At 36.0% G+C, this 12,580-nt stretch overlaps 1 protein-coding gene across 1 annotated transcript in view; it reads right to left on the bottom strand.

The window, feature by feature from the left end:
* The window catches only part of LOC102684025 (anosmin-1), a 68,102-nt gene extending 60,078 nt beyond the window's left edge, over positions 1–8,024 (bottom strand). Inside the window, exon 1 of the mRNA XM_015361486.2 lies at positions 7,759–8,024. Within this exon, the coding sequence (XP_015216972.2) occupies positions 7,759–7,950 (192 nt within the window). The 5' untranslated portion in view covers positions 7,951–8,024. The remainder of the gene's footprint in view (positions 1–7,758) is intronic.
* Between the last annotated feature and the right edge of the window lie 4,556 nt (positions 8,025–12,580).

Raw genomic sequence — 12,580 nt, 5'->3', positions numbered from 1 at the left:
ATCCTAGAATATTTAATGGCTGCAAGTCAAGAGGTTCTGGACAGAACATCTGAACATGAAGTCTCTTGGAGAACTGCTTCAGCTTGTTGCATGCTCAGACATTGTTTTTGCATATTCTGATCTGCAGTGCATTCTGATTTGCCTATTCTGAGTGCAGTTAGTGTATGTGCACACCAGAAACTCCCTGAAGGAACAAAACCTACTTCACGGTAAAGGAAATAGTGTGGTAGAAGAAGATGTGGTGATCATTTTCCCACTGGGATCATTTATTTTCCAACAAAGCTATTCTCAGTGAAACTAAATACATTTTTCACCTGCTGTTTTTACAACAGTGCTGGCAGAGGGACCAAGTACTTTGCCTTCCCTGACCAATACATTTTTTTAGTTGGGCAGCTCATCTAAAAATGAATGGCAAAGTGGATGTAACATATTTGTGCCTTGGACTTTCTAGCTAAATAGCCACTTCAGAACTTTGAAGATCTCTCTGGGACTGGTGGCATAAGGTGTCTGTGTGGGTTTCACAGTTTCATGTCAAGTTCAAAGAATTTTCACACATAATAACCCAATGCAAAGTCTTAGTGAAACTTCAAGCAGGAATTCATCCTTAAACGGCTTATTTTCAATCCTGTATCATAATGTGTTGCATAATTGGTGCTAAGGATAATGTTCACTAATCTTCAAAGACATTTAGGGTAAAAGAAAATGTACTGAAGGCTGAACAGAACAGAAATCGAAATATTTAAACTTGGGTTTTCATCTTGAAAGGCTGAAGTTATTTTCCCATTGTAACTGTATTTTATTTTTTAAACTAGATGAGATGCAAATTTCCACCTTTTCATTAGTCTAAATAAAGACCTTACCGAAGACAATGTTTCATAAAGCACTGCCACATTATTACAAAGACGAATAAAAAACCTCCTCCCAAACACACAGCCATCCGTCCAAATCTCTAATACGTTCTTGCTGTCAAGAGGATTATGGTTTTAAACAACAAGCAGTGCCTTAAGATGCAATACCAGGGCTACTCACTTCCTTCTTTACATTTTGTTTTTTGCAGACATATATATTCCCCAGCTATCTGAACACAACTGTTGAAAAATCAAGACTATGGTAGAACAGAACAGTTTATGAAACTGTACACATTTACAAAAAAAACATGATTCTCAGTTTTAAATGTCTGAACTCATGTCTCAGGAAGCTTCTATTTTTGCATGTCAAGTAGATCTACTAGTTATGGAAGAACTACCGATTTCATCATGCGCAAGACATCATAAAAATTTATCACAAGATTGCTACTGCTCTGTGTGGGATGACGGCAACGCTTAGCTGTTGTGTGATGGCTAATTTTGATCTATTACAGGAACAGAGGAACAGGAGGACTGCATGAGATGTTATACCAGCTGTTCAGAGCTGACCCTACAGTGTCATTCAGCAATAGAAGATAATTATAGGTCAGGTCCTGATCCCTAAAGTCATGACCACATTCCAGACAAACTTCATCATATTACAAAAGAGCAAAAATGAAACCGAGTTTAAAGTATGCTTCATTCAACTTCCGCCCAACTAATCACACAAGCCTTCATGAGTTCTGCTTCATTCAGTATTGGTCACATTAGTTTGTGTTACTATTATATTGACAGTACTTCATGGCATGACATTCCTTTCAACACAGCAATTCTCAGCTTTCTATAGCCAAATGTGCTGTCAAAGATGTGGTCATTAAAATGCACAACAAAGTAGAGGAAAAATTTAAAATCAAATTAAACTGCCAAAACCACTGTCAACTGAGAACATGTAGCAGGTGGTCCAGGATGTTTACAATTATCAAAGCATGTGTAAAACATGCACTTAAAACATGGGTAAAGTTAGATATTTTAGAAACATACTCATACTGTAGTCCTGACGCACAGCCTGCTAGCTTTCTGGAAGCAAAGAACTTGAGAAGTTTATTTTAGCAGAAAATTTATTTCTTACAAACACACGGCGGAGAAAGGAGATTTTTGGTGGTGGTTCCTGTATGTAGGATTTTTTAAAATTATTTTTTATATTTAACAATTTTATAAAAGACTGACATAAAACCCAGTGTCAAAGAGTTTCTGCTGTCCAGTGTCATACAATGGATTTTAGTGTACTTGTGTGTACAAGTCTAAAATATCCTGATCCATCCCTACACTTATGTGTAGAATTATGTTCTTCTGTAATACATTGGTGAACGGCTAAGCCTTTCAGGTGCTTATGTTTTCTAGACCTTGCTTCACCTCTACAAATGTATTCAGCAGAGAGGGTAATAGGAGCAGAGACACAAACTTTTTTGCCCTTTAAAACTTGTCTGCCACTATGTCATTCCTGGAGCCAAATATTTATCCTCCTGCTGTCATCTGTAAATACTCGTATAGAGCTGTACACATAGTTGAAACGATATGTTGCCATCAAAGACCAAATATGTGAAACCGAGAAATTAAATATCAAAATATCAAAACCAACTAATAACTCTGAACTTGTCATATCATGACAAAGAGCTACTTGTAAGCAGTTATTGCATTCATTTTCTTATTTGGTTTTGCTTTGAAATTGTAGTGTAGTGTAAGTGCAGGTATAAATCTGTGTGGTAATTTCATTTTCTAGTTTATTTCATTTTCTAGGTACTGTTCCATTGTGTAGAAGTTCTATAATAAAATTAAACAAAATTAAACAGAGTGCTCTGTGCTTTATAGGCTAACCATACAGTACCAACTGTTTAATGAAAACATTCTATTAAAAGACACGTCACTACATAGAGGGATGCCTGAAAACATTTGTCAATGCCACTTGTTAAGCAAGGAAATGTTTAGCTGTTACGTACAGAAGACTTGATTTATTGACAAAGTCTGTCATGGTTTAAATCCATTTACTGTGAGGTGAAACCATGCAAAATAATCCTCTATTCATCTGGTATCTTAACTAATGAAAAGTCTACACATAAGCCTTGTGGTGGTCACTGTGTGATTCCATTGCAAGTTATTTTATATCAAAAACACATAAAGGAGTGAAGCAAGGAAATACAGCACAACTGCTTTCAAATGTTTTTCTTTCCATGGTAAAGAACACCTTTCTTAAAAGAAAGTTATTTATTCCAATAACACAGAAACTGTAACATTTTTATGAGCGCAAATAAAATAACAAGAGTGCATTGATTATTTTTAGCTACACCTTCCAACATATAAATATATCCATATAAAACTAATGTTTTCTGGCGAGATTTGTGAACAGTACTTCTTTTTACTTGAAGCATTTAGCTGTTGTAGTGGCCCCAATATCTACTGCGGGGAATTGTATGTGTCCCTTCTTGGAATATGACTAATGGTACATTTCCATAAGTGAGTGAAATAAAATGTTTTAGATTTTAACTATTTTTTCAGGAAAAGCTCCAAAGTCATAAAATAATGTAGATGGAAATGTTTCTAGAAATGTTTTTCAAAGCACACAAACACAAAACCTGATCTCATTTGCTTCACAGGTAAAACAATGTTTAAAAGGAAAATACTGTATGTTACCTGTGATAAACCTTCAGGCAGATAATCCTGTCATTTCAAATGTCACTTAATGTTTTTTGTCTTTATGTCTTCCTACTTAAAACAAAATTCAGACAAAATAGCTTTACCCCATGTAAAAGATAATATAATGAACAAACACTCTGTTTTGAAGAGAAGAATCTACAGTATAGACACATAATGTAGGAACTAGTTTAAGGATTTTTGTAAACCTTTTTGGGGGTTTAATTTAAGGTTAATAAATTTCTCTCAACATTGTGTTGGACTGAGAGATGCACACTGATGGGTACACTTGTATGTTGAACATACATACAGTACGCAGACATCATTATTTCCAGATCATAACAATCTGAAGTTGCCTTTTTTATTACCACTTTTGATTGCCTTTGCGTCTATCCCAGCCGTTACAGTTTCACAAGCAACAGTGTGAGAAAGAAAATGAACTAATGTAGCTCCAACCCACGACATTGTGTTGAGCATTGAAGTGACTCTGCTGGAAGCCTACTGTAGGTACCCAATCAGCAGCAAGGTATCAGTTATCCAGTCAGTACTGCATACCTTAACAGTGTGCTCAAAGACCAGCAATTTCTCCATGCAAATCCACACTATGCTTCCTAGCTGTCAAAATAGCACAATATAGACGGTGGATTTATTTGAAACTGTCAAAAAAGAAAACCATATGTTTTGCACTCACACAGCCACCTCCACACCTTACCAGGAAACATGATTTCTATTTGATGTGCAAGTTACACAATCAGAAATTCCATAAAGAATCTGATTTCCAGATGTCTTCAGTACAACTGACCATATTAAAAAGGTTTTATCACTGTGAATTTTGTAGACCACTAAACTTTTATTAAAATAAAATTATGTAGACCTTAAGTTGTTTTGAAAGACATCCATTAATCTGCTGTCTTTTGAAATCCAAAATTCAGTTTTGCCTAAGGGTTTAGGTTATTTCAGGATAAAATGGGTCATTTTTATTTGTTTTTTTTTAAGTTTCAGGGAATATATTTCATTTAGCAATATATTCTAATTTCACATTACATCAGATGTATAACTTGTAATAGGTTTTTAGTTATATATTAATCATAATGAAAAAACAAAACATTTCATTTAGAATTGCTTTTCAAAAGACAAAATTACTGAAAGAAAATACTGTAAGCAAATAAAAAGATGTCCAATTAAGGCTAAAGTAATCTCGATCCCTGTGAAGATTTTGCCAAAATGAGCAATTGTATTGAAATGTAATGAAGCCAAAATAACATTTTCAGGGTCCTTTTCAATGAAGTTAAAAAAAGAGAATGATGAAAAATTATGACTTGTTTAGACATCAGGAATGACTTAAAAGATTCCAAGTCTGAATCCTTTGTTTCTATGTTGGCAGCTAGACTTTTTTTGTTGATCCTGTCAAAGTAAACTCTGTAAACAGTCATCTCTGTTTTATTAATTCAAAATCCACAGGTAAAAGCAAATCTTTTCAGCTTTCTTGTCGACAAATGTTTGATCTATGCATTCTTTTAAATTGCGCACATACCCAGGTGTCAGTTACTTTGTTAGAATAAAACCCTACCTGGCAGATCACTCTGTTGTAAATTTACTAATGAGGTGTAGTATACAAGATTGCATTAACAGAGGAAATGGAAATGGTGTATGGAATTGAGTGCTTTGGAGAGGTGTGACCTTGTACCATTTGGTCACCAAAGACGATGGGTTTGTTTTTGCAGCTGCCCTCTCCTTCTATGTCCAGAATGCTTCGGCAAGACTCAGAGTGTGTCACCTGTAACCACTGTTCCTATTCCTGGCAGAACCAGTGTGTTTGGCCAGATTCAAGAACGTTTTCTGGATAATGTTATAAATAGCCTTATACGACAAGGCTTGTCAATTTCTGCAAGTAAAAAAGTTACTGCATTTGAGTATTCTTATATGGTTTAGCTTTTTATTTAGAATTCAGCTTTTGTTGGGAATTGAATATTAAAGGCGATCAAGGTAATGACAAGACTTGCTGTGAGCCTAAGGCCACATGACCAAAGGCAATTAGTTAAGCAGACAGCGTGGGAGCAGTCTTCCACACTTTCAGTGTATCAGAATTGAAGAGTCTATAGCTGAATTGTTAAATAAATGAGCACTAAAACGTATCCAGAGGGACAGGAAATTAATATGGATTCCAGTTTAACCATTTGCTTTCCACTGGCTGCTATCACAATTCAACTGAATTACTTTTTTGCCTTTTGCAATTAATTGCTCTGTGAAGTTCTCTTCATATCTCTGCAATGTTCTTTATCAACTTTTACTCTGGTTTTCAATTTCACTAAACAAAACAGCTATTTCAAACAAACATCAGTCACTGTCATACCTGATTACAATTTTAAATTAACTAATATGACTAATATGAACACGTGGAGAAGTGTCTAAATTTTATTTTTTAGTTAAACAGAATATTTTTTACTAAACTCCTACATCATCTTTTTTTTTTTTAAGAAAGCCTGTATACCATATACAGATCATTCAATAAAGCGCTAAAAGTCTCCTACAAATCCTTCTCGCTGAATTCCCGAGAGGGAACACTGTGTCCACTGAAGGGTGCAAAACATCTTCTGACACAACATACGTACTCAACCCAGAAAGGATTAAAAACTATTCCTTCTCAAATAATCTGCTCGAGACACTACACCGCACCCCGAGTGCTTTAGAATAAAAAAAAAAACATCCCCGGTGCCCGATACTATAGTAGGCTTTGCCATTCTCCGTGGAAAAAAAAAGAGACCAGGTGTTGAATTCCAGTACCCATAGCCATTGAATTTCCAGTACAAAAACGTTTGTGGGATGAAAATGGAGGATGACTGCTTTAAAAATAAGCAGAAGTGGGATCATTTATGGTTTTAGTCATTAAAATGTTAAAAACTAGTTACGTGCAACAATTAAGAATAATAGATGCTGTGGACCCCATAATTTTGCCTCAAACCGCAGGAGGCAGCGAACAAACGCAGTCAGGCGCTGCTCAAGCCTGCAAATTAGTTTATGATGGAAATGAAAAAGACACCGTATAACATCACCTGTTAATCACTTTTTTAAAACTTTTAAACTGGTTTCTTTTAAAGGATATAGACATATTTAAAAAATAACCACATTAATGCATCTCACTAAATAGCACTGTAATAAAACCGTGTTCATCTAGGTGTAACAATAAAAATGCCTAAACTACTTATACATACTTGCTACAGTACATTAAAATTGAGTTACAAATATTACTACCCTTCAAACCTTGAAGAAAAGGTTGCAGGGGAGTTTTTCTGTAGGCGATTGTTATAAATAAAAGATTTCACGTTAAAAGCAATCTTGAAATCGCATTTATTTTTTTATTCAGTTATTTATCCTCGGCGTCAAAGTAGCACATGCGGACAAGCTACTATTAAGCCATTTATCGAGATGAAGTTAACGAGTCAGTAACTCAAAAACCGCTACAGACGGACAAATCCCGGTAGCGCATTTCTTCAACTCTATTAATTCACAGTTCAATTGGATTTTTTTTTAATTTACAGCTAAATATCACTTTAGTCTTGCATTTTATACATTCTGTTTTAGAAAAGTGTCTAAAGTCAACAGTTGTTTAAATAAAATGCCTTCAAATAGTATGCGCTAAAAGGTAAAACGCATTAGATTACAATTAATAAACAAAAGTAAAAAGGGGCGTCCAGTCATTAGTATTCTCTTTCATGTAACTTAATTATTACGACTCACCAGCTAAGTCTTCACGGACATAGCGAATACCCCGATAATCACAAAGCGCATCCTTAAGAAGCAGTGCCAGGACCAGTAACTCTGCTGCATATGCAGGATTCAGTCCTCAGTTTCTACAGCATTAATTCAAGCTCTTTCCAAAACTCTTCATTAACACTGATCCCTCTCGGTAAACTTTAGTTAAAGTCTTGGAACTTCAGAAGTCGAACAACTCATTCGCCACTCTTAGTTCGATAAAGGGCTTCTGAATTTTGGAACTCAGACATTGACGTTTCAGCTCCGATGCTTATCGCTCTCAGTGAATGATAATGAACAAGAGCAACAATTAAACGCGAGCCTTCGGACAAGCGTCAGGGACTGCTGATGCGCGCTCAGCAAGAACAGCTACTTGGCAACTTAATATGCTGAGAATAATAACACATGTAACAATCACATTTCACTATGTATCCACCATGCATTCATTAAAGATTAATGAAACGTGATCTACCTGGAAATGTTTGAAAAAAGCAGAGATGCGAGTGAGGTGCAGGCTGAGACATCTCGATGTGCATCTTGCTCTGTAAATACTGGCAGTGAAGAAGGACTCGTCCTGCTTCCTTGCAGCGACGCTATCCCAGTTCCATGAGACTATAATCCACAATAACAGGGTCAGATACACACTGGGATTCCTTACAAACATTGTGTGACCGAGGTGCTTTTATCTGTGTACTCTGATCAAGCTAAACTGCGTGATGTCCCTGCTGGAGAAACTAAAGAAACTTCACTAATCCACAGAGGAGGAGTCAGAACAGCATGTGGCGCCCTATTGGAGGGGTTGGGGTGAGTGGCAGTTCAGGAAAGCTGTCGAGCTGGTAAGTACGAAGTCTTGAAACGTTACAGGAAAAATGTTATGAGTATGTAATTGAGGTCTGAAAGCATCATTCCGTTGCGCCATTGCCTTAATATTTTTTACCTAAAAATATTTTTTTTTATTTAACGTCACACGGCGGAACATCTTTCATAAAGATTATATCCTGGCAACTCTCAAGCATTTTGTCATTTTGTGTAGTTGGAAACCAGATGGCCGGACACCACACTGTTCCTGCAGTTCTAGCGTGGGGCTGAAAGAGTATCCAGACAAATTCTAGATAACGGCTTTGATCATATGAGATCGTACTGGAGAATATATTAATAAAATAATCTTTGGCACTTTGTATCGGTTACGAAACTAATGAAAGGAGTAAAGAATGTCGAAAGCCACAGCTGGTTGTTTAAAGACCAGCATTTCACCGAACAGCAGGTACCAATAAGCAAATGAAATCAAAGCGAAATCTGTATGGAAGAACTATCTATAGCATGCAACAGATACATGTGGAATAACGGAAAGGTATTAAAGGTTCTTGGTCTGATTAAACCCCTGGTCAATATATTAAACTGAACCAAATAGTATACTGTATCCGGGCCCTGCTGTAAAATGAAGACTACATGTACAGTAGGATTATATAAAGCCTGAATGAATGAATACAATCGCACATGAAATCAATCTTCACGATGAACCCGACTCGGCAATAAAGGAGAATTCTGGGCAACGCTGATGAGACAACAGTACATTTCTGTGATACAAGTAGTGCTGAGCGAACCAAACCTCTTTAAAACAGAATAAAACAACAAAATTAAGTTCTTCTTTCACTTTGGAATATGGTCGGCAACAAATAAGGCAGCCAGCTTTCATACAGTGCATGTTCAGCGCAGCTTTCATACCTGTTATTAAGGCAACGGGGAGTAACAATTTATCAGATTATTGTAAATTAGAAAAACACACATACAATGAAACAAATTAGGTTTTAATAGACTCAAAACAAAAGATTTAGATGCCCACATTTTTGCATTCTTAAAAAAATCTTACTCTTTAGAAAATACTGTATTAAAACTGTATTGTGTTTTAATTATCAACGACCAATCTTTTCACATTTTAAACTATGCATTTGTAACACATTCTGTTGGGTCATCCTTTTCCCTCTAAGATAAAGTTATTTAAGGTTTAGAAACATAGTTATGAAGCTCAGTCTACATCATGCCAACAGGCCCTTATAAAAAGGCGCTTTTAAAACGTTTAAAACATACACCTTATAGGGCATCCTCACTGGATGTTGTTGTTTGGTTACAGTGCACATGATTGTTTCATGAACTAACATTGAATATAATGTTTCTCCAACATCTGTAAATCAGTTGGTTTATTTTTGTTATTTTTTTGTTTACAGTTGACCTGGTGTTATATGTCTTATGTCACAAAATCTCCCCTGATTAGTAACATCTGATCATTTCTTTGTGTACTTTTGTAACCAGTAAAAGTGCAGCCCCACAGATGATTTTATCACTGCGTGCAGAAAAAAAATGACAGTTCTGCTTCAGTCTTGTTAGTTGAGTCATGTGACTGTCGTCCTCTGTAATTATAAGATAATTAGAAAATGTCCACAGTTCAGTGTTCTTTTGCCCTGTCTGCAGTTCATAACATTAATGATTTTCTTTTATTTGCTAACAGTGGTGATTTTCTCCCAGGCAACATTGAAGATGAGTTTTGTTAGTTGTGTGTGAATAAACATCTGTGCAATGTTTGATAGATACACTTTTGTTATCGTGTTTTTTTTTCTCCCATGCAGATCTATTGAAAACCATGCATGACAATGTTGGGCTTGTATAGTGATTTGTTTCCACTGGAATACTGGGGTGGAACATTCGTGTATCGAGGTCTATATGCAGTAGTGCATCGCTCTCCATACAGCTGGTATGGAGAGCGGTCATTTCTGTGGTGTTTTGTTGGTATACCTTTGAACAACCTATCAGAAATGATTATTAGCCTTCCAGACCTGAGATGTTATACTTGGTAAAAAACTAGTCAGTATTCTTACGACACCCTGTAAGCAACCTTTGTGGGTTTTTTTCTTATTACAGAGTGGCTCCAGCATCTCAGAAAGATTTCCTTAAAGAAATTTGTCTAGCAGAAAATGAGCAAAGAAACAGCATATTTTGCCTTTAATATCTTTACAACCCATTCTAACAAACGAGAACTAAGTACTCGTTTCATATTCATGTATCTTGTAAAACAATTGCATGAATGTGAACTTGAAACTTTTTTTCTGTTTTTGGGTGTCCCACTTTAAGTATTTTTTTTAATTAATTAAATGAATATCTGTGGCACCTTGTAACCCTCGCTGTCTACTGACATCTCTCAAAGTGTTTGATCCATTGCCTTGAGCAGAAAAAGAACAGAAGAAAAACGGACTCAATCTTTACACAGGTTTGAAACAAGCACGTGTAAATAAACAAATGCAAAAAAGCAGTAGATGACATATATTGGTAGTATTCCTGGTTGAGGTTTCTTGGAACAGAATTGGTTGCACTGCAACTGTGGCTCAAGTCAATTTGCTTCTCAATCCCAACACAGGTCAGGCCCGTACCTGGATGGGAGACGTTCCGGGAAAGGTAAGGTTGCTGCTGGAAGAGGTGTTAGTGGGACCAGTAGGGAGTGCTCACTCTGCAGTCTGTGTGGATCCTACATGGATACTATATTGTAAAAAGGTATAAAGAGTAAAACTGAGGTCCTCTATACTCATTAAAAAGCCTATGGCATTTTTTCAAAAAGAGTAGGTATGTTACCCCACTATAACATACCCCACTGGCTTTTACCAATCATGGCCCCCTAACAGTCCCTAGCTCTGAATTGGCTTCATTAATCTGTTCTCCTCCCCACTGGTGTGTGGGGAGCATACTCGCACACTGTGGCTTCCGTCACATTATCCAGATGGGTGCTATACATTGGTGGTGGAAGAGGAGAGTCCCCGTTCCCTATAAAGTGCTTTGAGAGGATTGTCCAGAAATACCCATTATAAATGTAAGAATTATTAAAGGTCACTTGGGGTATGAAAAGTAAAGAAAAGGCAGTGCACAATCTCAAATGAAACAGCAAACATGAACTCGATTTTAGTTCAAATCTCTGGCTTTTTCACGACAATTGGTTCTGAATTAGCATGCTCCCTAAATAATTTACCATGAGGTAAAATATATCCTACCTCCAAATATTACTTTCATTTTCTTGGTTGATACAGATCTTTTGTGTACAGTGTAACTGCAATATTATAATGTAATAAACCCAGCACACACAGTATGATTAAATGTAGCCTAGGAAGGGACAAAAACAAAGAGCCTGTTAACCAGCAAGCTTCATTCCAAAGCCAGAAATGCCTTCAGCTAAAGATTTTGAGAGCCAGATTCCTCAGTCCTGACATTTCTAAGGAAACAAATCCTTTAATACTTTCAAGTATATCCTGGAAAGCAAACATATATTGAGAACAGACAACGGTATTCATACCTTTCACAGAAATAAGTGAATAAAGTATTTTTAAAAGAGCTTATGTTAAGTGTTTTATAGCTACTATTTTCCATCTGCTGGCTAGAAATCTGAGCTTTAACTTTCTTACACTAGGATGTTTTTACAGTATTTTACTGTTCCTTGCTGTCTTCCAGTTCTGCCTTCTGTGTGATTTAAATATATTTTTTTGTTACTACAGAGAACAGTTTATGAAAAATTAAATGAGGTTTTGTAGTTTTCATTAATACCCCGTGGAGAGTACAAAAAGAACACACTTAAAACACAAATGTAGTTACTAATACATAACAATTCTACCATCTGTGTCACTAAAAAGTATACTAAATTTCATACTACAATTCTGTTGCAGTACTGGAATTGAAACAGAATGTTGTTGAGTGACACTTATTTTGTGTGTTTATCCATTTCATTTTGAAATCAGTGTGAATGGATGATATTTAGACTCAGTTAAAGGGAATATGATTAAGCAGATTTTTTTATACCAAGGTGGTCCTAACACTAAATCCACCTTCATGTGAAAAATCCCCTGCCACTCTTAAAACTTTTAAAACGCGGATGTCTGTGCTCCTTAAAAACTTGTCTAACTTTGCTTGCTTGTTATACTCATGTGTGGTAGCAATTTTATTGTGTTTTTTTTTCCTTACAATTAAATGCTCCTGCTGTGTGAGGTCTTGATTGTTTGCTTCAGCCTGAGGATACATACAAAACAAAATGTGCTCATCTCGTTGTCACTGTAGTTTCACTGACTCAGAAAATATTTTGCCAACAGTTAACTCATGCATTAAACTAGGTAATGCATAACAGTGTTTATTTGGGCAAAGATGGTACTTTACATCACTTACCTACGTCAGCAAGATGATACAACAGAGTAATTAAACTACGTCTCTACTGGCAACATTTGTTTATACAAATAAAGTTCAACTACCTCAGATAATTGCATGGA

Source organism: Lepisosteus oculatus, chromosome 13 (genome assembly GCF_040954835.1).
Source record: "Lepisosteus oculatus isolate fLepOcu1 chromosome 13, fLepOcu1.hap2, whole genome shotgun sequence".
NCBI classification, from domain to species: domain Eukaryota; kingdom Metazoa; phylum Chordata; class Actinopteri; order Semionotiformes; family Lepisosteidae; genus Lepisosteus; species Lepisosteus oculatus.
This window is presented reverse-complemented; position numbering and strand designations above follow the sequence as displayed.